Here is a 27,990-nt window from a genome sequence, read left to right as displayed (position 1 = left end):
CCCTTATTTACGAGACAATGTTTTTTTCCTGAGCATGTATGCACTGTCCACTTTATCAGCTGATTTGCTGCTCTTTTTCGGGGTGCCAGACATGGTGTTTCGAAGATTGGAAAACAAGCCTTTTTTAGGTTTTGGTTCAGCAAGGTCAATTGGGGAGAAAGTTTTCCGACATTCATCAAGCTCTGCCCGTAGTTCAGTTACGGAAGCCTCTAGCTGAATTGCCCGTTCTGCCAGACTCTGAAGTCCTTTAACTTCTTGCTCCTGAAAAAAAAAAAAAAACAACTTGCATTTTAAACAAGCCTTACATATAGGATGTGTTCAAATCATAGTATAAACACTTGACTGCTAGTTTTCAGTTCAATGTCAAACTCTGAACAAATGCAGCGGTTATATGGAATTTTTATTCAATAGAGAGAAGACAAGGGCACTGGAAAAAAAAGTAAATTAAAGTATGCAGGTCAACTGATCTGGCATAAAACTTGCCATTCATTTACAGATTCTACACAATTCCCTCTAAAGAATAAACCCACAGGTTCTCCGTGGATAGTTTAAAGCATGCTGTAGAAACTGTGGAAGTTTATAATAAGTGATCTAGTCTTTTACAGGCTATAGTGTATAGTCACATATGAAGATCAGCATGCATTATGAGCATATTGTTCTCTCCAAAATATGCAGGAGTAATTATTAGTATAACCGTAAGATTTTTTTTTTGTGCTTACAAAATCACTAAAGTGATCTTACAGTTTTCAAAAGTGACAGAGTAGAGTGGATAGTACGCTCCATGATTATGCGAGGAGTTTAGAGAGAATGTGAAATGTGCTTTGTACAGGGAGCATAGAATATGCTCATACCTTAAATTTCAGTTGCTGTTTCAACATTTGGTTCTCTTCATTCAATCGTACGGCATTCAAGGCAGCTTCATCTTTAATATTCTCTAACTGGGCCTGCAGGTTTGAAATGACCTGCCACATAAAAGGGTGAGTAGACATTACAAATGGAATATTTAACGGTACAGATTCCTGTACAAATCTACAATCAATAGCCATTATCGAGTCATCCAGACTAATTCCCAAACTGAACTACAGGCTCCCACAAGTGAGGTATAGAATTCATATGCAGATATAAGCTGTGCGGTACAGGATTAACTTTGTCTACTTGAGTGCCCTTTTTAACCCCTTAAGGACCAAACTTCTGGAATAAAAGGGAATCATGACATGTCACGTGTCCTTAAGGGGTTAAAAAGATCCCATAAAAAGGTACAGTCATATTTAAAAGGATGCATCACAAACCATGAATTCAAGTCAAGCTGAAACATTTAGATTCTGTACACTTTACTCATCACAGCTGAATAACATGAAACGCACGTCAGCCCCTCTACACTTTAAAAACTGTCCATTGGAGTACTGGCACCACAACGGTCAGGAGAGTTACAGTTAATTACAATAATGAACATAGAATTATGCTGGATCCATGCGGCAGAAAAGAAGCATCAGAAACACTAAGCAATACAACTTTAAAGCAACATTGGACACTTTAAATCCACCAGTTAACCATAACTGGCACATCCAAAGGCCTAAAGCAAGATCAGGGACAAATATCAGCAACAGAAGATAACCACAATCAGTGACCAGGTTCATCTGTATTCCCCTTGCTGACTACACACCTGGTCTAAGCAACTCCATACACATGCAAGGTGTTTACTTTATATACCTGTATTTGGTCTGAAACCAGAAAGTGCTGCATAGGAGATTTACCGCTAAGTGTATATGGGGACTTGCAGCTGTATAACAGTATGGAGGAAGCCACACTAGCGAGGACAACCTTTCCAGAGTACAGAAGATAAGAGGCCACTGAAAATTAAGATGGCAGCTGTGTCCGCTAATGTGAGCCCCAAAGGAAAGTATGAATAAAATATTCCATATTATATAGAGCATGCATAGAATAAATGGCCAAAATCAAACATCTATTTCTCAGTCTTTCAATCAGAAGGGAAAAATAAATATACAATGACACACAGTAGTTGGCTTCACACATATGATCTCTTTACCTGATCTTTCTCTTGGCATCTCTTTGTTACAATTTCCAGGGTCTGTGACATTACATTGAGTTCTAGAAGTAAAATGACATTGAGAAGCAATAAATAGGGTAAAACATAAGTGGTTGAACACCAGGAGTTTCCTACTAAAAAAAAAAGTTTTAAAGTGAATAAAAGCAAATCAGTATTGTTGGTGCAGGAGACTGTCATGCAATATGCTTTTATAGACCAACTAGGCACTTTTAATCAATATTGGAAGGGTCTGATTACACCAAATAAAGTGGATGTGCTTTCTCCGTAAACATTGCTCTGGCTCCAGTTAAGCCAGTTATGGAAACCCCAAGTGGTGCTTTACTGTGTTTGTACTCATTTGCTTATGATTCTATTCTTCATAAATGCAACTGACCCTTGCAGAGACCATGCTGTTCCACATTCTGTTATAACTGAAGCAGTGCACTGGTACCGGTCTTCATATGTATTTGCTCCTAGATAGCATTGTCTAGTTATTCCTTATCCTGCCCTGCCAGTTTATATTCTGAGAAATGTGATTCTCTTGTTTCTATGCATTTGTAACATAGCATATCCTTACTAGTTCACTTTGTATGTTACCACATTGCTAACTTAGTTACTATAGCCTCCATTTTGTGGTTCATCAGATTACAGCTCTTCAAGTCGCCTGAATGTAGTAATTAAAGGGACACCATATTCCCCAGAACAAACTACTTAACTTCTTGTATTTGTTCTGGTGAGTAGTCATTCCCTTCAGGCTTTTTGCAGTAAACACAGTATTTTCAGGGAAAATGCAGTGTTTATATTACAGCCTAGTGAGAACTCCACTGGCCACTCCTCACATGGCTACTAGAGGTGTTTAATCTGCATGCAGACACTGAACTTTCCTCAGAGGTGCATTGATTCAATGTATCTATGAGGAGATGCTGATTGGCCAGGGCTGTGTTTGGCTTGTGCTGGCTCTGCCCTCCTTGACAAGCTTGCATGTCATTTGTTCCATTGACTTTGTAACTGCACTCATTAAGTATTATTTTTTTATTTTATAGTGATGTACTAATGAAAGGGGTAGGGTGCACCTACGGGGTCAGCCTTTGGTGTCTGCGAGCTGTGAGATCGCGCCAGGTGGTTGAGACTGCTCACATGCATATAGCATGCTTTATTCAGTTCACTACTTGTTCTCCTTCCTGGTCCGAATCCGACCAGGTGTACTCATTGTGCTGCGAGTCACGCCCGGGTAGCACTATCTGACAGGGAAGAGCGGAGGTGTTCGTCATGTATAGATATCGGCCACGTGCACCACCCTCATGGTACTTCACAGAGTGGCCGCGCTGAGGAATGTGCTCAGAGTGCTGCTTTGAGGAAAATCATGAATGAGGACAGAACATGCATAACTAGCATTTTTATCTTTCTATTTTGTGTGGTCAAGTCAGAATTGTGGCCTTGCCAATCCTAATTTTTTTTATACAGAAGCCAGTTAAGTTTAAGTGTGAAGCAGGTTTAGATAATTCATTCTATGATCATCATGTAGAGAAGTGCTGATTAGGCAAATGTTAGACAAAAAAAAATAAAAATAATGATATGACTAAGGCCCTGCCTGTATGCTTCCTATCTCTCCCAACGCTCATTTAGTGTCTCCTTTTCCAAGGATACCTCCTCCCCTCGCCCTGTCTCGGTTGGAGTTCCCCAAGGCTCTGTCCTTGGTCCCCTTCTATTTTCTCTTTATACTGCCTCTCTTGGAAAACTTATTGCCTCTTTTGGATTCAACTACCACCTGTACGCTGATGACACTCAGATATACCTCTCCTCACCGGACCTCTCCCCGGCCGTCCTGCAACGTGTCACTGCTTGCCTCTCTTCCATCTCTGACTGGATGTCGTCACGCTTTCTCAAACTTAACCTCTCTAAAACTGAACTCCTTGTCTTTCCTCCTCCTAATACTGATCCTCCTCTCTCACTCTCCCTTCAAGTCAGTGATATCCACATAAGTCCATCCCTACAAGCGCGCTGTCTTGGCGTCATACTTGACTCTGGTCTCACCTTTGAGTCTCACATCCAGTTTGTTGCCAAGTCCTGTAGGTTCCAACTCAAAAACATAGCCCGCATCCGCCCCTTTCTTACGCAAGATGCTACCAAGGAGCTTGTCCATGCTCTAGTAATTTCCCGCATGGATTACTGTAACCCTCTCCTGATTGGTCTCCCCAAAAGCCGTACTGCCCCGCTACAGTCTGTAATGAATGCTGCAGCTAGACTGATTTTCCTATCCAGTCGGTCCTCTCACACCTCGCCCCTCTGCCAGTCCTTACATTGGCTCCCTGTATCCTATAGGAGTCAATTCAAAGTGCTAACCCATACATTTAAAGCACTGAACAATTCCAGCCCCTCTTATATCTCTTCACTGATCCAGAGATATGCCCCTCCTCGTACCCTCCGCTCTGCCCGCGACCACCTCCTGACCGCTGCTCGCACCCGTACGGCCAACTCACGCTTGCAGGACTTCTCACGGGCGGCTCCTCTCCTATGGAATAACTTGCCTACTGCCATCAGACTCTCCCCTAGTCTTCAATCATTTAAGAAGGGCCTTAAATCCCATCTCTTCAGGAAAGCGTATGGCCTCCCAGAGTAATCTCTCCCTTACATACCTGTCCCTATGGGATAGTGCTTTGCTCTCTCCTCCAGCTCTGCTTCACTCCTACTTGATATTTCCTATCCTAATGTTTCTAATACCCCACCTCCTATAGACTGTAAGCTCATTTGAGCAGGGTCCTCTTCAACCTATTATTCCTGTAAGTTTTCTTGTAATTGTCTTATTTATTGTTACATCCCCCCCCTCTCAAAATATTGTAAAGCGCTACGGAATCTGTTGGCGCTATATAAATGGCAATAATAATAATAATAATAATAATAATAGAATAGAAGGAATATTATGGCCCGATCGCTAATGCACAAAACTAAATATTCTAGCTAAATACAGACATAAATACCCACATTACTACATACCTTTGCTTGCATCATCCCCTCCTGAATATTTTCTTTGACCAAGTGCAATTTCCAACTCTTTGACTCTATTCTCTTGCTCCTATAATACACATCAAGGATAAATCCTGTAAGTATCAAAAGTGACCAGACCAAGAGGTGGAAATGGTTTGGAGATCAATCCTGTTGGATAGGCATGTCATTTTGCACATGTAGACACCTTGGGACACCGTTACCAGATCCACACAGATTTGTTTTTCTGCACATATAACATTTGCAGCAGCAAACTTAAATGCTTGCAGCAAGTAGAATTAAAGCTCTAAAAGGAGGGAATCATTAAAGGGTTACTCCAGCCACAATAACCACTGCCTATTGAAGTTGTCCTGCTAGTAGGAGTTTGTAGTGTTTCAGTTTGTTTCAAATTGTCAATTGTGTCCTGGGGCAAGTTGCCTTGTAAATACTTCTCTTTGAACTGCATTGGAAAGTGTTTAATTGGACAGCCGCAGAAAGTCCAGGGCTTCCAAAGGCCTTAGACCAGACATCTGTAGTTTTTGGAAGGGATTTTAGATAGATAAACCCCCATTAGAAAGAAAACAAAAATGCATAATTAAATTCACACACATTTTCATTAGGGGTATATGTTCTAAACAATGAGTTGTTTTGCATTTGGACAGTGGAATGCTCATTTAAGGAATCCCGCAAAACATTTTATGTACTGCAGTGACTTTCAATTTAAAAAAAATAAAATAAAATCTAAATTTAGCAAGTCTACATGGGAAGCAGGAGTGTCAACGTGAAGTTGCTGTGAACCAATTTGCAATTGTATCTAGACAGAATGGATAAATAAATGTTGCATGCACAGTTAATTCAATGTAGGAAACCTTTCAAGACAATGTGCTGCAGCAAATAAAGAAGGTTAACTTGCAGCATTCACCCCCCTGCCCCCCACCCTCCCCAAATAATCAGCATGGTTTTATAAAAAAAAAATAAGTCATGTCAAACTAACCTAATTGCATTCTACAAAGAAACAGGTAGAAGTATAGAGCAGGGTGTTGCAGTTGATGTGATCAACTTGAATTTTGCCAAGGAATTTGATATAGTTCATCACAATTGGTTAGTGATCAAATAAAAAGAAATTGGTCTAGATGAAAAAAATTCTTGTTCTTGGGCAGAACACTGGCTTATAGACTACATATATTTGCCATGAATGGTAAAAAACTTTCAAGCTGGACAAAAGTGGTAAGTGGTATCCCCCGTGGTTCTGTCATGGGACAGCTTTTATTTAACATTTATAAGTGATCTTGAAATAGGAATTGAAAGCCATGTCTCCGTGTTTGCAGATGGCACAAATCTCTAAAGTAATACAATGTGAGTAGGATATTGCTTTGCTGCAGAGGGATTTAGATTGGGGTACTGGGCAATCAAATGGCAGATGACATTTAATGTAGAAAAATGCAAAGTTATGCACTTCGGGGTAAACAATTCACAAGCAACTTAAAACCTAATGGTAGTGAATAAGGGATAACACACGAGAAGGATTTGGGAATGGTTATGGATAACAAACTAGACAACAATGTGCAATGTCAATCAGCAGTTGCCAAGGCCAGTAATGTATTATCATTTATATAGGGGCATTAATTCTTGGGATAAAAATATGTTGCCTTTTTACAAATCACTAGTAAGACCACCCATTGAATATGCTGTGCAATTTCGGGCACCTTCTTCTAAAGAAGGATATTATGGCACTAGAAAAGAAAAAATGCAGTCTACAAAATTAATAATATAAATTTTGCATTTTAGTTATGTAGAAATTTTAACAAATTTAAAGCTTTAGTTTGGAAAAATGGCGAATCAGAGGGGATAAAATGCAATTATGCACATATTTGTGGCAATACAAACCATTGTCTGGAAATCTATCTAAACAGGAATATACATAGGACACGGGTAACGCATTTAGTCTGGAAGAAAGGAGATTTAGTTTAAGGCAAATGAAAGGGTTATTTACAAGGTGGTTTTTCAGAGTTTATACAGCAATTAGATTAATACCTGCAAAAACATAAGACATACAGGGATATAATTTTTAAATTCGTGGGGTAACTGCTTCTTGATTCAAGGAGATATCTGACTGCCATTCTTGGGTCAAGAAGGATTTTTTCCTAGTTTGTTGCAAAATTAGATGTGATTTAGACCGGGTTCTTAGCCTTCTTTTGGATCAACAGCAAAACAAAAAAATAAAAATAAAAAATTGTGAGAGGCTGAACTTAACGGACACGTCTCTTTTCAGCCTATGTGAACTATATACTTTGGCTGCACACGCATCTCTGAATATTCCCAGTTGTGTTGCATCCCAGGTTTTCTATAGAGGTAGCTGCAGTTCAGGGCTACAACATTCCCTCCAAAGCTTTGATGCAGACACCAAAACACAAAACAGACCTTGAGTATATCTGCTCAACCTGCAGAAATGCCTTAAGTTGTGAGACGACCACACACCATCTAGCACCAAGTTTATATTGAAAGTGTTACTCCAAAAAACAGTCATAAAAGGCTGGTTTTGGTTGCAATAACTCTAGACGTACCCCCCACATTAGCCACTTGGTGTTAAATGCCATATGTAAAGCATTTTGCTATGCAATGCTACACCTACAGATTACAGGCACCATGACCACTTCAAATCAGTGTTCGTGGTGCTTGGAGTAACCATTCAAAACATTTTTAAAGTATTTAAATTAATGAGAACAAGGTGTACTTTGATTTGGATTTCTGTATAGTAGTTCTAGTAATTTTAATTTTCATGAACATGTTTAATGCATGGATCTAACTTTATAAATATTTGCAGCTATTACAAATCAAAATGGTAATTGTAGATGTGCCTACATCAAATCTAAACACATACCTCAGCTTTCTCTTGCTCAGCCTGGAATTCATCTAGTGGCACATAGTTCTCTTCAAGTTCTTCCAGGGCCTGCCGATAGGCATGATTTTTTATCGCCTTTTTGTACAGTTCTAACCTGCTCTCCACTTGGTCCTCATAGGTTTCTCTAAGTTCTTCAATGCGCCGACTTAAAGAAATACAAAACATCTTAGAATAGTGCTTGGAAACAGAATGTTAGCAGTTCGTTACGTTTATTCTAGAATAAAACCCAGAAGGAGAGTGTGGGGTTACGAATACGAGATCAGAGATCCGAGATCGAGATAAAAAAAAAATCCCCTGATGCTTTGCCAGTATTAAAGGATACAGTGCACAACATCTGGAGTGCAAAAAGCTGCCTAACATAAATCCAAACAAAAAAAAAGTCTATAGTTTATTTACATGTGGATTTTTACCTTGTCACCTGCTAAATATCAAGGGTAAGGTCTTCTCTTTAAATTAAAAATGCACAACCCCCCCCCCCCCCCCCCCAATGGCAAATTTAGTCTTTAGCTGGTATGCAACTTCTATTATCGAAATTAAATACTGCAACATTTTCCTCTGCATTTTATTTTTTACATTGGCAATTGCATAACACAATACCTCAATAAAGGTTTATAATTTTATTCTTCACATGTAAATGTGTGTGGACACAAATAATGTTCAATATTAAGTATTCCCATGTCTCGTTAATATATTTCTATAACCTTTTATTTGTATTTTTCAGATGTTTTAGAATATAAACACTTGACATGGATTGTAGTTTTATATGCCCTTTGGGGTAGGAGGTTTGATCCAACATTATAAACATATAGCTGGAAGGTCTTTAAGAGTTATGTATTAAATACCCAATATATTTACTCCTGGAGATTCTATTGCCCTGAGGTAGTTTGGATCACTAGACGAACGTAGTGGCAGTTTTGTGCCATGTTTAGATGTTGAAGTGTCCTGCAATGCTAGTAGGGTGGGAGATTTGAAAAGGCACCAGCTTTCTTCAGAGCAGGGGGAAGTTAAGCATGGATCCGAATTGAGTGATGAATTACTTTTTTGGCCAAGACTATTTTATAATAAGAGTTTAAGATTGAGCTAACTACGCTTCAAGGGTATTTATATACACTTTGTGAAACTATACTGCCCTACATATTTTTATTTGTATTTTAAGGAATTAACATTTGGAGAATACAACTATAATCCTTTATTCAAGTGTCACTCTTTTGTGGGTTGGTTTATTACACAGGATTCAGGTTTCTGTCCTAGAGAGAAAAACCACAACACACAAACACGTTTACCTATAACCTTCATCTAGATCCACCATCTGTTTATACATTGCTTCACCCATTTCTTTTCGGATCTGTAATTCAAGAACCAGTTTGTTTTGGCGTTCAGCAAAAAGCTTCTCTTTTAGTTCTTCTATCTTTCTCAGAAGGTCCTAAAAATGGATATTTGGATTAGTCTGCAAGGAGGTTGATCCAAAAAAACAAAAACAAGAATTTCTGTGCATACTAATGAAAGTTGCATTTAGTGTTTAAAATAAATCAGAGTATTGCTCTTGGCAGAGTACATCCCAGGTAGCCTACACACAATACAGCTATATAATACAAAGTGTCCCCAGGATGTAAGCAGTTTGTTTTAGTGGCTCTTCAAGGAGCTATATTGTCTTGGCATCTCTGTGGAATTTATGGTTTGGGCCCAGCTCACTTTATGTTGCATAGTCCGCCTGGCAGCTCACGTCGAACAGGTTGGCCCAGGTTACAACTGTGACACATTAGAAGTTCAAACATTGACACGGACTATGATAGTCCAGAAATGTGACGCTGCCCAAGGTATTTGGTTTTTACTAGTCATTGTATTCCAGATGAAAATGAAATGTATCCCCTGAGTATTCCAAGTCCATTTTCACTTCCAGTTACCAATTGTCTGCTCTTAGGACTCATTCCACGTCACCCTGAGTGGGTCTCGAGTCTATGGTTATAACTAGGATAAAGCTTTCATTTAAAAAAAAAAAAAAAAAAAAAAATAAAAAAATAGTTTTGAGTAGTTCTGCCATTACACTAACACAATTTACATCCAGCATGGAGATTAGATGTGCATTTGCTGTACTTTTTAAAGCCAATTGATTTGCTTGAAACAAATGCCCATGCCTAGTAATTAGCTTACTCACAGGAAATAACTGCATTGCCACGTGTGTATATGTAATGTATGATATTCCAAACATATTAGGATATACAGTTTGAGTGTAGACAAACAGCATGAAGGGCTACGCCATCTGAGAAACTGACAAAGCAACACTATTTTCAAGGTGATGGTACAGTTGCCTAGCATGGATAAATTGAGCAAGAGGGAGATTGGTAAGCACATTATGGTCCATCTGGTCAACTGTCCCACGAATGTTCTACTAAACTACTAAACCACAGACCACCTAGATAAACCATTTCACTTGGGGAGGGGAAACAAAAAAAAAAACTCCTTTGATATAAACCACAATTGTCAGATTCTTACACAACTGTACAAAGAAAAAAATATACAAATTACTAGAGTAAACTACTAGAAGTGTCACAGCAGAGACATATACTACTCACCTCTGGACATAAGATACTGACATCAATTTCCTCTTCCTCCTCCGAAAGAAGATCCTCGATAGACACATCAGCATCAATTTCGACGATAACCTTGCCATCTTTCCCCACTACTCTTGAGTTCATAAATTCAAAGTTTCTGGGTTGAATAGTTTGAACCACCTTGGATAAATGTAGATATGAAAATAAGTTTAATTTTGTGTCAAGGATATAGAAAAATAAATAAATAAATAAAATAAAAAAAAACTTGGAAATTAGTTCACTATAGCCCCACACGGAGGCACAAAAGGTTTCAAGAAGAGCAATATAGAATAATTTGGGATATAAAGATCGGACAGAGAACTCAAGTCAAGCCAGTAGTCAATACTAAATAGGTCCAATTTAAGTCCATGAAAATATTGCAACAAAGATTTGAAGACAGCATTGTGGTGAGGCACCTAAAACCTGCTACAAAATGGTATTAAAAATAGTTTAAGCACTCCTACACAGTGTATGTACCTTTACCACAACCATTTTACACAGGTTACTACAATTTTGTTGCTTTGTTGTTCTTTTTATTTTTCTTTTATATCTCAAAGACAAACCTGACAGTCTGTAGCTTGCCATGTCAGGGAGCATAGACGTAGATATAACACGTTGCAGGGGGAAAAGGTGATGGCTCTTAGACATACGGTGGTTGACTGGCTATGTTGTGGACGAAATGATTTACCCTATATGCAATGTACATGTCAATTGCTGCAAATTACAAAATGCTCTCGTGCTGTGTATGCTATATCTGTCAACACAAATAAAGAAATTAAAAAAAAAAAAAAAAACAGTTTAAAAATCACTTAGTATATTTTTTTATTAATATGAATAACCTTTTAGTTATACATAAAGAAAAATACACTTTTCTTTCGGGGTTATTCTATTCATTAAAGTGATTTTTTTTGGAATTCAAAAAAAGGAGTTTCAAGTTTTTGGCAGAAAACAGAATGTTTAATAAACGCCTATTCTGGTTTAAGGGAGGAAAAAAAAAAAAAAAAAAAAACCACCACGACACATTACGGATTATTACCACTACATAAATTTGCTCAATGTAGACCAGGGCTGTCCAACCTGCCTGCGGCCCCCCCAGATGTTGCTGAACTAAAACTCCCATGATTCCCTGGCTGTTTAATTGAAACAATCATGGGATTTGTAGTTCCGCAACAGCTGGGGGACCGCAGGTTGGACAGGCCTGATGTAGACTATGTTTTCTAAGAAATGTAATATTCTCATGGGCAAAAAGAATGTTTTCTATAGAAGTTTTCTGGTATAGGTTTTACCTGGAAAGGACTGGTCTAAAAAAAACACTGGACAGAGTTTGTGTCTAGTTATACGACTATACACTACACTTACAATACAAAATAAGTCAAGAATCCCACAGGAATACTAGCATGCAGAGTCCTGTGTTTATTTTACGGTGTATGAAAACCTGGTAAGTTTGTGAATGTTATGCAGTGTATAGTAATCTTTTATAGGCATCTAATCTTTAAAGGGACACCACTACACAAAAAATAAAAAATAAACATAAAAACACTATTTAGTATATATACACCCCAATGAAAAAGGTCTCCCCTCCTACTCCAATCACAGACTTTCCAAAGCAGCTCAAAAGTCTTTGCAAGGCAGGTGTTCTGTTCCATTTCCTGCCTGTAATGCTTCGCTCTACTGTGCTCAAACTGCTTAGAAGTAACAGGGCTTGTCGACGGATTGACAGCCAAGGGGCACAACCAGGTTAATTTATAAAAAAGTGAACATTTCTATTGAAATCTGTAATTTTTGCCCCTTGATTTACCAAACACAATCTAGTGTCCCTTAAACACTGTATACAAACATGTATTCCCAAAGCTTTAGTGTCCCTGTACACTTTTACTCTTAGCGTGTTGCAGTCTTAGGTTTTCCTCCCTCCTTGGCGAAGATAAATTTTAATAATGTCCACCAATCCAATGCTCTCTCACAGGGAAGCATTGTGAGGCTCCTGTGCATGCGCAGATCACTGCACTGCAACAGTGAACTGACACTCTAGGAGCACTGGACTGATAACTGAATTTAAAGGTTCTCATCTGTAAAGTGCATCTACTGTCTGTTGGGAAGACTGCCTCTAGAGATGCATTAACCACACAATGTAAGAATTACAGCTTGTACAAAATTGCAATCATTCACATTGCAGGATTAAAAAAATAAAATGGGGTTTGTGCACCCAGAACACTACATTGAGATTAAATGGTCTGGGTGCCTTGAATAGTTCTTTAATCATGGGGTTTTGTTTGATCATTTCCCCGACCACCAGAAAAGTGAGGGAGAGAGTTTATAAACCACCAATATGAGAAAGTCAGACTTAAAATGTCAATAAATGTTACTACCAAAATGAGGATTAAAAATAAAATAAAAAAAACTTTAAGTTATTAAGGTGAATCATAATAAGGCACTGTGAAACTACACTTTTTCCCTTTCAAATATCACTCACTTGTTTAGCAACTGCTGAAAACTTCATAACGTGAAGAGTTTCGTCATAGGTCGATGCACACTGGTTAATATTGACAATCATACAAGCTTTGCCTTTGCCACAAAAAAATGGCTGGAAGAGCCGAGTCAGCTTACTTTCCCTGAATGGCACGTAGTTTATCTTTCTGTGAGACAAAGTAAAACAAGAACAAAAAGGGATAACAAATACAAATAGTGGTGAAAAACGGATACAATAGCAGGTGTAGGTTACACATATTATAGGAAGATGCCCTAAGAGAAGGCATACAGGTGTTTTTAAAATGTGCTAGTCTTCCTGTATTAGTTTGTGCATTGCCCTTATTTGTGTAGCTTGTGATCCTGCACATTTGTGCCCTACCCATGCCCCCACAATACACCCCCTAACATGCCAGCATTTCATTTAACGCTTTTCCTTCCAATTTACCCGTCCTAGTATATATTTACAACACTCTAGAATAATATTTTCTGTACTTTAACCTGTGTTACTGCCATATTGGGCCTCAATATCATATTGCTGAATAATTATAGAAAAAAAAAAAAAAAACATTGGGGGGGGGGTGGAGAGGGGGTTTCATGTAGGACCCTGGACTACTCCTATGTCTAAGACACCCTGTGCCCATTATAAGTGCAGAGAGGGGTGTGTGTGTGTGTGTGTGTGTGTGTGTGTGTGTGTGCGCGCGCTCCTGTCGCATGCTACCAACTCTGGATTTGGCTGTGGAGCCTGTGCAGCACTAATAAGCACTACCTGAAAAGCAAGGCTTGGTAATTTGCATATTCAGGTAGATTTGCATATTTTGGTTTCTGCAGACAGAAGATTTAATGTTAGTTATTGTCTTTCCTGACCCTTTGTTATTAATAGGTCTGTGTGTTAAAAGTGCCTGTGATTTGGTTTTATGCATTTAAATGGGTCACTAATCTCCGTAACCGTCTTCGAACCAGTTGGCTGGCTGCACGATCCCTCTAAGCCCTGGTATAAATTAAGAGAGCTAGGCCTGAAAGCCGCAAGTGCCTTGGTAAAGGCAATAAAAATCACATTGCAGACCGAGGTGGATACCTGCCTGGAAGAAGGGCTGAAACAGAACATGCAGAAAGGACGATATCTGCCTGGAAGGTGAGCTGCAGCCTGGTTGGTAGGAAAAGCTCCAGTCAAGAGACCCCAGTCAAGCCTCGGCGAATCACTGACATTATTACTCAGATAGTACAGCTAGCCCGGTAGCAGCAGATACATTAGAGTAAACTCTTACACAATAAGCAAAGTCGAAACATACTGTAAATAGCAAGTTCTCACTTGATTTGCAAGTGTCTGATTAGTCTTGATAACAAATAAAACCATGATGTACTTCTACCTTAAGTTTAACTTACTTTGGGTTCTGACTTTGTTTTAAAGCGGCAATGCACTTGCCAAGGATGAGCAGAGATGTATTTATGTTACCAGCTTCTTTCAAACGGTCTCCCACAGTCTGTGTTTTATTGCACCTTTCAGACCCAGCCAAGTCGCAGAGAGACATCCTGCACAGATATTTACAGGTTACAGGTTTTTGGAAAGCTCTTCAATCATGAAAGTGAATTAGTCCAGTGTTCAAATACAGAAGTCCGCAAAGAATGAAGAAATGTACAAAGATACTCACTCTGAGACTCCAAGAACAATGGGGTCTTCAGCAGAACTTAGTTTCAAAAGTCGAACTGTGAATATACTATGGCTGCGGAAGAAAAAAAAAATCAGTTTTACATGGCACAAATACAATCCTATAGAAGTTCAATTATACAGATTAACATGTCTGACTAAGATACTACCAATACAATGAGAACAGGAGACAGCACAGCCACATCAAGAAGTCCATTTTCCAGGCATCCAAAATAGATTGGACAATAAAATGTTGCAAACCAATGAAATGTAAGCGAATAAGCACCTAGCACCAGTTTAGAGAGGACTAGAGCAGATTACTAAGTTAATACCTACAAGAAGCCACATGGCCTCTTCCTCTCACTACCTGCATTCCTGTAGGCACATTTGGTATTCAAGAATTTATATGGACACTTTAAATGTGAATCCATGAGTCATACCTGCGACTGGATTGCTGGTTCATCCGAGTAGATGCCAAACTTCTGTTTTTGTTGCCAATTTGCAGTATTTTGCAAGCTTCCTCCGTGCTAGTTATATTAAACCACTTCAAATCTATTCCAATATAAAATGTAAAAAAGTATTTAGTATGTACACAGGTTATTGGTTATAAAAATAACCATTTAAAAAAAATTAAAATTATACTTGACAGTTATCTTAAACGAGCAAACCCTTTTGTTTTTTTATTCCAGTCAGACATAGGGTAGACATAACAATGCCATACAAGATGTGCATAAGTATACAAGTAAGGCACAAAAGCAATAAATAGTTGACTTGTCTGACTATTGGGTTTGTTATATTCGAACAAACAGGCTATGACAGAACATCTAAAAATGCATTTCCAATACAATAGATTTGTGAGAATTGCACAGGGTAAACAGGTTGGGAAAGAAAAAGAATATGCAAAAAGATATCCTAGAGAGTTAGAGAGGCCGCTCCCTGGGACAGATTAAAATGTTAGATAGACTGGAGCTATAAGGGTAATAAATTGGGAGCTAGCTTGGCAGGGGAATACCCAGTCTTGGTGCTCAAAAGTGGAAGCGGTTTAAAGGGTAGGTTCTCTCAAAAGGAAAGAAACCGAATTTGAAAAATGTAAAGCAACAATGAAAATAGGGCAAGTCCCAACATAAAAATACAATATTTAGGTAACCGATATTCAATTTACCCCTGCAACTAGAAGCGGTATGAGTGTAATATTTACATATAAGGTAGCAACCACCTCAGTGTTCCCCGTAGTGATGGGTTAAGGCAGGGATAGGCAACCTTCGGCTCTCCAGATGTTGTGGACTACATCCCCCATAATGCTCTTACACATAATGCTGGCAAAGCATCATGGGAGGTGTAGTCCAAAACATCTGCAGAGCCAAAAGGTTGCCTATGCCTGGGTTAAGGGATCAGACAGCATCCATCTCTGCAGCATCAGTGACATTGTGCACAGTATTATTGTGTTGAGCAAACAGCAAGCACCCCCATCACTACATTAGGCAGTGTTTAGATAGGATAGTTAGGGGTCGGAGTGATTTTCTCAACTGCAGGGTCATACTGGAGAGAAAAAGGAGAGTACCATCTCTTCCTTCCAATAGCATTTTATAATACAGATTTAATCTTTCCCATTTCATAAACTGATCAGGAAATCGATTGACTGCTAGGCAAAACATGTTGAATTGTATACCTTTCAGTTGTTTAGGGGTAGTAAGGCAGTGAATATCCTCTGTAGAAAGTGTGGCAGTTCAGCCACAGCAATATAAGACAATTCTCTTATTTTTCAGGTGATTCCACCTTCTTTAAATCCTCCAGAGCCACTAATTGGTGTTCTAGCTGGAGTTGGGCAGGTGTTCAGTCACCAAGTTGCTTCTGTAGATTCCTGTGGTTTGCTCCACTGTGTCAAGTCTTGACGTTAATACCAACATCCTCCAGCACTTGTGATATCTTTGCTGAAATACTTTGGATGGAGGTATGCCAGGAGGCTTGTGAAGATGGCCATAGTCACCAAGTTAGAGGTCCCCTCAACCTGTTGACAAGTCTTAGTGGACCCCTGATACCCCAAGTCCACCATTCTATGTATAGGGAGAAGTCCTCTACGAGTTCTGATGCTATGTCTGGCCTACTCACCATGCGGTCTGCGTTAAAAAAAATAAAAAATAAAACAAATATGTGCGGAAAATCTGGGCCGATCTGACTTTGGTTTCTTAGGTAGATAGATTACTACGTCTGGGCTCCAAAGATGCCAATAATGCCCTTTGTGCAATTCAGAATGCATGCAGCTGCTCAGGTCAAGTGCTAGTGCCACCCGCTTACCAAACAATTTTAAACAAATATACAAACCAAAAAAAAAAAAAAAAAAAAGTCTATAAACTTGGTCAGACTGCATTATTGGCATGTCTTTCTGCTAGAAGAATTTATTAGAAACATAGGTGGGATGCAGACAGTTAAGTGGAGGCTTAGCACTGAACTCTTATTCATGCAGTATAGTGATAACGGTAGGTAACGCATGATAAGACCGCTTATTTGGGCCAGCATTTTTGTTCAGTTTCCACTAACTGCACGGCATAGGCCCATTCAACAGGAACTTAAAGGGCAAAATGGGCACCGTAACCATTTTGTCTCATTGAATTGTATTTTTTGTGCCTGGAGCCCTCACGTGCTGTCCCGTCCATTCAGATCCCTGGCGACCCATAGTCCAGACCCCACTGCAAGTATGGCTAAAACAGGAAGTATACACACACACACACACACACAGTCATAGCACTTCATACCAGCAACTGGCAGCTGTGAACCTGAAAGCAGTAAGCTTACACTCAATCACAGCCACCCACTGCTGCACATGCCGACACTCATTAGCCCAAGCTGCACAGAGGGGATGACTGCTGGGATCTTGCCGATCATCAACATAACCTTAAACGCTTTAACAGTGAGCAAAAAGGACTTCAGGCACTAAAACCTCTTCAATGAGATGAGCCAATTGGAGTCTCCGTTAAAGAAGGATATGTGACTAGAGTGTCAGAGTTTCTGAATAAGCCCCCCAAAATTAAAAATACATTTAATAGTAAACACAAAGAAGGAACAGCTTACAGTTTTTTGTTAAGACGTGCATTCTATTTTGTGTGAGTAACTGCACACTGTAAAACCAAGCTTACCTTTTACATATGAAGTGCCTGACTGGTCATCACTGATTTTAAGAGCTGGCCGCTTTTGGTTCTTTAATGGGAAGTGATCCAGCAAGTCATAAACATATTCATTATAGATCTCAAAGAAGGACACCCAAGTGGAGAACTGGAACAGGTTTTGTTCATCATCTAAAAACGTAGGAGTCATTTTACAATCTGGAAATACTTGAGACAGAAGTGAGGCTCCATGCAAGTGAAATTCACTAAATATTCAAATTAAATACAAGTGGAAAAACTGAAGCAAACATCTTTTCCTCCATTTTGCTATTTAGATTTAATGGGACACCAGCATTAGAAATACATATCTGTATTGTCAACACCACAGTATTCATGTTTCTACTTAGTTTCTTCCCTGCACTTTCAAATCCTAAATAGTTTACAGTACCGGCTTTCAAATGCAGAGGGCTTGGAGTCATTCTTCTAATCCTTCTAATACTATGCGGTCATTTGGGGCCAATGAGGGGCTTAACTGAAGACACTAACGTCAGTTCGATAAAGGAACAACATATTCTATTCAGAAACCTGGCAGCGAGTGATTGCGTCGTCCCTGAAACATTTTCAGAATGCAACATTCACTGTAACCCCATTTTCCACCCCTTATGCAGAACTATAGGAGAGATGATAATTTAAAGTCAAATTTACGTAACATCACATATTAGGGAGAGAGAGCGCACGGTTTCCTAGAGATCTACAAAAATGTAGCTTGTGATTGCATGCATCTCTAACATTTTCATAAATGTGTTCTACAATGTGTTCTGGAAGCTAACAAACAGGTTAGACTGTGGAGGCATTAGGTTGAGATCATGGTTTCTAATCCATATTGAGACTAGAAACTCCAGAAAAATGGGTTGGGGAGCCAAGAAGTAAAGTATTCAAAAAGTTGTAAATTGATCATGGAGAGATTATTGCAACATGAAGGGGTAAGACACCACTACATACAGGTTAACAAAGGGGGGTGAAATTAAGGAATAGCTGTTGGAGAAGGGAAACAAATAACCCCTCCCAAGATGCAATGCCCTAGAAAAATCATAGTTTACTTATGAGAAGATTTAGAAATCAGTCACAGGAGGAGTCCTAAACACTAGAGAATCCAAGACCTTTCCGACACGTCATTTAAAATGAAATTGTGTATACCGTTAAACAAAAAGGGAGTTTGCTCATAGAATATATATACACCAGAAGGTCTTACCCGAGCAAGCTGGGATATTTTCACTTGAATATGCGTTTTGCTTCAGGTTACTAGAGCTTATAGCAGTCTTCATACCATCCTGGAACAGAATAAAAAAAACAAAAAAAAAACAAAAAAAAAAAAACACACAATTAAAAAAGTTAGCGTCATATCAAACAGAATTACAGATACACACTGGTGTATATCTATAAAATCAGTGAGGAAGAAAATCAACTAGGGGAAGAAAGCCCCACACTATTATTGTTTGGCCCCATTATTCAACCCATTCTATGGAAGTCAGTCTAGACTTGCTAGATTTCGAGAAGGCCAATAAGTACAAATAGACACTCCAAGCATAGGTTTGGGTGTACGTGGGTCGTGTGTCCTTTGGCTTTACATACAGATGCTGATAGAGATTTAGAAGATTCAATACACATAGCTAGGTGCCGCAATAAGCATATACACATTTTCTAGCATTTGTCAGAGAAGGAACCTACATTTCCTGCCCTGGTTGCAGATATTTTCACATAAGTATTGAGTATCCACCTCCCCTTATGGTTCTGATAGAGACCTTTAGTCTAAATGGGACAATATTGTTTTTAAAATAACTATAGCTTGATGAAGCAGCTTTGGTGTGTAGACCATGCCTCTGAACACGCACTGCTCAATTCACTGCCATTTAGGAGTTAAATCACTTGTTTATTTATGCAGCCCCAACTACACCTTCCTGGCTGTGACAGCCTGCATTAAAAATGGTTTCATTTTAAATCATATGTTAACCAACTTTAGAAGTTTCTCTTGTTCTGTGTATTTAAGTCTAATCACACATAAGAGGCTCCAGCATGCCATTAACAGAGCAAGAGATAAATGTCAAGTTAAACAGAGTGCAATGAAGAAAATGTAAACGTTAGACCTCACTTTACAGGAAGTGTTTAGGAAGACTGTGCACATTACAAGCATGGGATTTGCAGCAGTCGCAGGAACATTAAAAGGGTAGCACTCAAAGCTGAACGGGAGGTGTAAAAAAGTGAGGTACTTTACAGCTGGTTTAATGTGTCAGTGTATTGAACCATTTTAGATTAACAATATTTTTATATGGCATATAGCAAAAAAGACTTTTACAAGCACAGGAAACACTCTAGCTAGAGGTGATGTTACAAAGCAATCAATATTGATCACCTTACTAGCCAATACAAATTGTGGCCTTTTAAGTTTTTAGGCTAGAACATGAATTTTTTTTATTACAGTTTTAAGGATTCTGAATGTTTGCAGGGTAATTGCTATATAATAAATATGTTGCTTGTACTGGGGACACACACTAGAAGCTCAAGGAAGCAGGCTGAAGGGTCAGTGTTAGGACCCGCTTTAGGGGGTCTGCCTTGACATTGGCAGGCGGGCATTCCCTCCAATGGCCATTGGAGCAACTAAATGACCTCCATTTGTTTAAATATACATAGCGATTAAGGAGAGAGCGCAGGTACATTTTTCTTTTCTTTGGTTTTTACTATATAATAAATATATGTTGCTTTTACTGGGGACACACTAGAAAGTAGAAAAAAAAAAACTTTCACTCATCGTAAATTATATTTTTCTTAATATGGAGTCAGTACGTATGGGGTGGTGCTTCCTAATTGGGATAAGCATCTGCAAGATAGGAATTACGAAAAGTCCCTCCCCCTTTACCCTATAAAGGGCTTCTCCTGACAAACACCTCAGTTGTAGCAAGAATAAACACCCACGCCCTATATCGCAAGCAAAATTTGTAATTCAGTGGGAGATTTGTATTGCCACCATATTAAGAAAAAAAAAAAAAAAAAGAATCAACGGTGAGTAAAAATATGTCTGACATATAGTGGCAGTACGTTTGGGATATAGCAAGATCCCCAATATGGTGAGCCTTATGCCCAAACGCAATTTTAGAGGAAGAGAGTACCTCTAGCCTGAAATGCCTGACAAAGTTGCTAAATGATTACCAAGAAGCAGCCTTGACGATTTCTTCGGGTGACGCAAGAGCTTTCTCTGCCCATGATGTGGCCATTGCTTTGTGGAATGTGCTGTGAGAGAAGCTGGCGTAGGAAAACTACTGAAGTGCAAGCCATATTGATAGACCAAACAACGAGAAATAGAATTACTGAAGGCTTCATTCTCATTAAACCTTCTTAGAAGATGACAAACAGGTGATCTGGTTTACTGTATTCGGCTGATCTTGATAGCAAGACCTGTAATGCCCTTTTTAACCTCTAGTATAGGCCATCTTTGTCCCAGCGGGTAGGTGGCATTGTTGACAGATGTTAGAAACATGAGCTGATAAACGGCTCTAAAAAGGATAACTAGAAGAATTAGATTTTTTTAGGATTAAAACACTACTTTATTCTAACTGAATATACCAAATTCTAGTGAAGAAAAAAAACAAAAAAAAACCCTGAAGCTCACCTACTCTCTTGGCAGAGGTAATGGCCACTAAGAATGCTGTTGCAGCTTTAGAAACTTAAAGAGGAACCACCTCCAAACTCCAAGGGGACCTGAAAGATTTAAGAAAGATCCCAAGAGGAAAACCTAACTTCCTGGGTGACCTAAGAAGCCTATTGCGTAACAAACTTCCAACTAGCATATACAAACACCAATCCTTTCCCAGAAAGAACTTCTGGAATTCAATTTGGCCTTAAGTGGAAATGCCCAACCTGTGGAAATCTCATGAAGTGTAAATCTGAACCAACGGACAAATTAACTAGAAGGCTATGATGTTCCTTACAGTAATGTAGAAACTCTACCCAACTTACGTAAAAGTTAGAGGTGGAACGACCATTAGATTAGACGCAACAATTGGATTCTTCCTTATGAAGACTCAGAAGATTAAGGATCCACCATGCAGTTGCCCTGCCATCAATATGAACCCATTAACCCCTTAAGGACCAAACTTCTGGAATAAAAGGGAATCATGACATGTCACACACGTCATGTGTCCTTAAGGGGTTAAACACTTCCAGCCGCCCATCTAAAAGTGTTTGAGATAGGGAGATCCCAAACTTGGAAATCATCTCCAACAAGGCCGAAAACCAGCTAGCGTTTGGGCAGTTCGGAAAGATTGACAGAACCACTGCTCCACCTGTTCATAGCTTTTGAAGAAGTCTTGGGATCAGTCTATAGGAGAGAAACACAAGTCCGGAGAAAGGTATAGGGAGGTAAACCTGGGAATCTTAAGGTTCTCCCTCCTTGTCATAAGGTCTATCCGGGCCCTCCAAATCTCTCTTTAGAATGGTGAGCATCATAGGATCTATAGACAGTCTCTTGATCCCACTCCCTCATGCAGGCGTTGTAGGTGATGACATAGTCGATACCCCATAAGTTGAATGGAGGGAGGACCTCCCAGAGATCCTGAGCCCAGTTCACAGTTGAAAGACTTTGACACTGGCACCACCCTGTCTGTCGACGTAAGACACAGTTTTGTGGTCTGACTGCATCCTAATAAGTCTCTCCATTAATCAAGATCTGCATCGGCACTCACGCTGCAGCCCCGACACTCACAGCGCACACACACACACACACTGCACCCCTGACACAGCACACACTGCACCCCTGACACTCACAGCACCCTCACTAGCACACACACACACACACACACACACACCCCCACGCAGCACCCTCCTGCAAACTGCACCCATCACACACACACACACACACACTGCACAATATGCTTTCCTAGCATTTTTGTCTCCTGGTATCCCAACTATGGAGACACCAGAGACAAATTTCAAGCAAACAGTGCAAGCATGTTATTGAATTTAAATACAAAAAGAGAAGTCCTGCGCTTAGTCCCATTACTACAATACACATCAGCCCCAATATATAGTAAAAACCAAAGAAAAGAAAATGTTACTTGCGCTTTCTCCTTAATCCCTATGTATATTTAGGCAAATGGAGGTCATTTAGTTGCTCCAATGGCCATTGGAGGGAATGCCCGCCTGCCAACGTCAAGGCAGACCCCCCTAAGCGGGTCCTAACACTGACCCTTCACCTTGCTTCCTTGAGCTTCTGGCAAAGATATCTCTAATGAGACAGAAAGGGGTATTTTTTATATACACCCCTATACTTATTATTAACCCTTAATAGGGAACACATGGGATGGGTAGCAGCATTGTAACCAGGCTGTGTGATGCAAAGTAAATACAAATACAAAAAGAGAAGTCCTGCGCTTAAGCAGCAAGGACTACAATACACATCAGCCCCAATATATAGTAAAAACCAAAGAAAAGAAAATGTTACTTGCGCTTTATCACACAGCCTGGTTACAATGCTGCTGCCCATCCCATGTGTTCCCTATTAAGGGTTAATAAGTATAGGGGTGTATATAAAAAATACCCCTTTCTGTCTCATTAGAGATATCTTTGCCAGAAGCTCAAGGAAGCAGGCTGAAGGGTCAGTGTTAGGACCCGCTTAGGGGGGTCTGCCTTGACGTTGGCAGGCGGGCATTCCCTCCAATGGCCATTGGAGCAACTAAATGACCTCCATTTGTCTAAATATACATAGGGATTAAGGAGAAAGTGCAAGTAACATTTTCTTTTCTTAGGTTATTGAATTTGCTTGCGCTGTGCAGAACAAATATAGGGTCTTTTTCTCATGCCAGAGCTCTTCAGCAGAGCTCTGCGCATGGTCTACCCTGGAAGAGAATCACCAACTTTGTGATGGGGCGTGCTTGTCATTGGTGATGACAAAACACACCCTATCTGGCCCCGCCCCTTTTTAGTGGGCCGCTGTAATTAAAAAATGCTGTCAGAAACACCTACCCATGTCGGTCCTAGTTCTACCAACAGGTAAAAACTATTTGTCTTGAAGCAGAGCTTTTTTTCGTTTTTGACATAGGTTATAAGATACCCATTTTCCTAATGTAAAAACACAGAAAAGTAAACAGGACCGAAAGGGACGCTGATCCGCAGTCCAAGCCTAAGCCATAAGGACACAAGGGCAACAGAAGATCACCGAATGCTTTTGGCTGTCAGTCAGTTTCAAAATGTATCAGCCATGTCAATCACAAATACAGCAGTAAACTTAAAAGCTGCTGCTATCTGGAGACTTCCATAACCTCCATTAAAAATAGTAATTAAAGTTATAAGTTGTGGGCATCGCTGCACCTGCCAGCAAAGCCTTATTCCGAAAACCAGCAGCCCAATGCTGGTACCTACTCAGAATACAAAGATCCTGGTGTTGAAGCTCCGTACCTCCACGGAAGGAGCATGGCCGCTCAGCCTGCCACCAGGACAGCTATCGGCCCGCATCCCCCAGGCATCAAACAGTGTGCCTCACCTCCAACAGATGCCTGATCCGTCCCGTGCTGGGACAAGGAAGAACTGAAGTGGGTTTGCCGGGAGAAGCCCTTTATAGTGTAAAAGGAGAGGTACTTCTTAATTCCTATCTTGCAGATGCTTGTCCCAATTAGGAAGCACAACCCCATACGTACTGCCATCAAATGTCAAAAAAATTGGATTAGTACATTAGACTTAAAACAAACCTCTTTTGCAGAGGAAAGGAGAGCGTTTTTCATAGCCTCCTCTTGTTTCAGTTGAGCAGGATCCAGCTTCATGACATCATTACCCAGGTAGGGCTTTAAATTCATCTTTGGGTACTGTCTACCACATACGTAGCTAAATAGAACATCCAGCGCTCGGGGAAGAATACCACCATCTTTTGGGTTACCTATTGGAGAGAATAGAGGTTTTCACCAAACTGTGTTTAATGTACAGCAATATTAAAAAGGGAATAAATTCATACCTTGCACAGTAAAGGTTTTACCAGCATTGGTCACACCATATGTAAACACAAGTCCGTTTTGCCCAGTAATAAAGGAATTTACCAAATCCTTCATTGTGCCATCAAAAAAGTCTGCCTGTGTTGTATCCGGTCCAAAAATCTACATAATTTGAAACAAAATACAATTTCTATGTTGTTTTAGTATACTTGTATGAGATTTTAATATATTTAGGAAGTTACGGTAAATAGATTTTTAAAAAAGGTGGCCACAATGTAATGATCATTGTTTAGAAATTCAGTTATCACACATGCTGGTTAATTTACTTACCCGAGTGAAAGTAAATTTGTGTATAGATTGTCCAATCCCTCTTTCACAATTTCTCATGGCAGATGAGTCTTTTGGAGCTTGAAGAGATACGGTTTCCGTGTTCTCTAAAGTCACACAGTCCTTATCCAAAATAAAATATTAAACTTCACAAAACTTGCTTTGGATGTAAACTAGGACATTGGATTTTATACTGAAGGGCATTTCTAGCAGTCCTGAGTGTGTTGCGCGCTCTTACATTGATTTTTATTTATTGTTAAAACCGCAGACAGTTTTTGTGGTGGCTAACTCTGGTTTGGTTTGTTACGTACATGTCCGGTTCAAGGTTTAGGAAAGGGTGACTATGTATACTGCATGATTTTTTTTTTATTTAAATAAAAATAATAATATAAAAAAAAAAAAAAAAAAAAAAAAAAAAAAAAAAAAAACACACCACACTTTTAACATTTAGTTTATTACCTTTCTAGAGTCAACAACTGTACTACAAATTCCAGAAACAACACTTTCTCTAAGTCACTGCTACGAACCAAAGGAAGCATGGCTATAGAATGTTAAACATTGGTTGAATCACTTTCTGACCAGAGCAGCACACCACATGCAGCAGCAGAGCCATCGTATACTACCTAGATGTCAAAATAATCTAAAATTCAAAATGCCTCCTTCACCCCAAATATTTGAAGTACAGTATTTTTCCCCAGCCACAAACAAAAGGATGAAGACGGGGGCGGAGCCTGACCGGGAAGCTGGACAGACATGCTTTGTGTGAGCTCCTGAGCCTGATCCAGAATCTTGCCTAAAATAGGGGGTAAAACACCCAACCCAGAACCCTTACTTGCCTCACTGTGGACTACAGAGTCTGGGGAACCGGGGGACACCTCGCAAGCCTGAATGCCGGCAGAATTCTTGGAGCAGAGTCTTGGGGCCTACTCAGTACAGGGCAAGGGAGAGACGGCCGCTCTCCCGGCCCATCAAAACAAGCGATACCCGAAGTATCGGACCTCCCCCCCCCCCTAGGACCGGTGGGGGTTATCCCGGCTCCACTCAGCCTGTATCACGGCTACCCCAGCCACTGGCTTCACCAAGCAACGGAACCAGCGGTCAACCGAGTCCGCAAGGGCCTAAACAAGATGGCGGCCTGCACGAGACCGGCGAAGCAAAGCACCCTCATAAAGCCACCTGAACTTGTCCACGACTTCTTTCAGAGGCTCTGCACTAACCTATGGGCACAATACCATAACAAGGGCCGGTCATTCCGACTAGCAGTGAAGGAAACGGCGGCATGGATCCGCCCTGCCACCCGGCGCCGATTGTGCAGACACTCGCACCGCGCCCCCAGAGCAGCAGCCAGACGGAGACTGTGCCGGAGAGCCGGATGGCGGGAAGGAGAGGTTAACTCCACGAGCACCATCACCCACCCTCGCACACAACTGAGCGAGACTGCCAGACAAACCCGACCCGCTTACCACTCAGCAGCACTAGTGTCCTCTGAACACCACAGCCTCCAAGCAACGGCAAGCTCAGAGCGGTTCCTCGCCTGCAGCCGCACCAACCGCCAGAACAGCAAGACATCAACCCTTACCTCAACCTGGCGCAGACCGCACGATGAGGGACGAAAAGGTCGGTGCCCACCGCAAACCAACATGCAAGACTACCCCCAGAAGCACACCAGCGGCATCGGGTGAGGACTTATGACTACCCGTTGCCCAGCTACCTGCCTAGACACACACTGGGACTTGGGACGCTCTCATAGCCTTACTAATGAGTCTTCACAGGCAGATACCACAGCGACAAACCACGGCCTCTGTTTGGCAACTGGGGGGGGGGGGGTTACCCTGGGGTAGTAAAAAGAATGTCAAAAAAGAATGTCAAAAGCTACTCATCTTCAAGCGTTTTTCAGCTACTCATTTTCAAGCTATTGTATCCCACCTGTATTTATCTGTTTTTAGGGGTTAGCCTACTAAGCAACTTTTTTAAACTTAATACTAGCAAAGCATGGGGTGTTCTATTCTAGACTACAACACAACCACTATGTATACACCTTGATTATGCCTTGCTTTAATGAAGAAGCCAGAGTAGCCAAGTGGAATTACTTGTACTTTTGAAACCTGTGCTCTCATTTTATGTTTTTCAACAGTTATTAGACAAGCACTGATTTTATTTAGCATGCATATTCCTCATCTCAAACTCAGACTAAGCGAGTAAATTTAATTGTGATGTGTAACTGATAGTATACTAGGTTTTGTTTATGCAAATATAAAAAATTGTGCACTGTTCAAATGCCATAAATGTACCTTTAAAGTGATATACCTATGCTCATGAAGCTATTGTGGCAGAACAAGCTGTCTTGTCTAAACATGCACTCAAAAATAAAGAATTTAAAAAAAAAAAAAAAAAAAAGGATGAAGATAGTTTAGAAGTTAAAATGATTCCAATATAGAGAAAGTTGGCAATTCTTCAAAACTAACCTGGGATTCATTGCTTGCAAGCTCTGCCTTCGAGAAGGGGCGCACTCTTAAATACACTTTCAGAGGATGTAATTCTTTGTCATTCTGAAGGGGGTAAGAGAGAGAAACAAAAACAAAACCTTCAGAATAAAAACAACAACATGTAGATAGTTTTCAGTGTGTATAATCCATGGGTTAATTTTAATCTGGAATGAGGGAAAAAACTAAACATACACACACTTTGAGCACTATTCTGCACTTTTTGGTGTAACATAGGGAGAGTGGGATTTGAGCACAATTTTGTTAACCAAGTGGCTACCCCTCCCCTGAAATTAAGTCACTAACCAGGACTGTAGAGTCAGACTCCAGAGCATCCATTACAGAACTGCTTTCCACAGGGTAAATAGAACTTTCATCTTTGGAATCCATTTTAGAACTGGAAAAAAAATATATATTATATCTTATAGGTATGGTTTTGAGCCAAAATAGACAAACTAAAGACTTATTTCTG

At 40.0% G+C, this 27,990-nt stretch overlaps 1 protein-coding gene across 1 annotated transcript; it reads right to left on the bottom strand.

The window, feature by feature from the left end:
• Positions 1 to 3: 3 nt before the first annotated feature.
• Positions 4 to 27,944, bottom strand: LOC134609338 (kinesin-like protein KIF20A). Its single transcript, XM_063453018.1, has 18 exons — positions 27,825 to 27,944; positions 27,501 to 27,584; positions 25,039 to 25,158; positions 24,732 to 24,870; positions 24,472 to 24,656; positions 18,987 to 19,065; positions 17,768 to 17,926; positions 15,074 to 15,185; positions 14,638 to 14,709; positions 14,372 to 14,518; positions 12,993 to 13,155; positions 10,505 to 10,663; positions 9,215 to 9,354; positions 7,911 to 8,076; positions 5,042 to 5,120; positions 2,048 to 2,109; positions 852 to 962; positions 4 to 261 (listed from the first exon to the last, which is right to left on the bottom strand). The coding sequence occupies exons 1-18, from the start codon at positions 27,906 to 27,908 to the stop codon at positions 4 to 6; spliced, it is 2,319 nt and encodes a 772-aa protein (XP_063309088.1). The 5' UTR covers positions 27,909 to 27,944.
• Between the last annotated feature and the right edge of the window lie 46 nt (positions 27,945 to 27,990).

This window comes from Pelobates fuscus, chromosome 4 (assembly GCF_036172605.1).
Source record: "Pelobates fuscus isolate aPelFus1 chromosome 4, aPelFus1.pri, whole genome shotgun sequence".
Classification (NCBI taxonomy): Eukaryota; Metazoa; Chordata; class Amphibia; order Anura; family Pelobatidae; genus Pelobates; species Pelobates fuscus.
This window is presented reverse-complemented; position numbering and strand designations above follow the sequence as displayed.

Bases quoted from the DNA above. Each gene is read 5' to 3' on its own strand.
- LOC134609338 (XM_063453018.1), bottom strand. From the start codon at position 27,908: ATGGATTCCAAAGATGAAAGTTCTATTTACCCTGTGGAAAGCAGTTCT. The intron at 10,664-12,992 runs GTGAGTGATATT...CATTTATCCAAG, and splicing joins TTTCAGCAGTTGCTAAACAA to GTGGTTCAAACTATTCAACC. The intron at 963-2,047 runs GTAAAGAGATCA...TTTATGTGGCAG, and splicing joins GATGCCAAGAGAAAGATCAG to GTCATTTCAAACCTGCAGGC.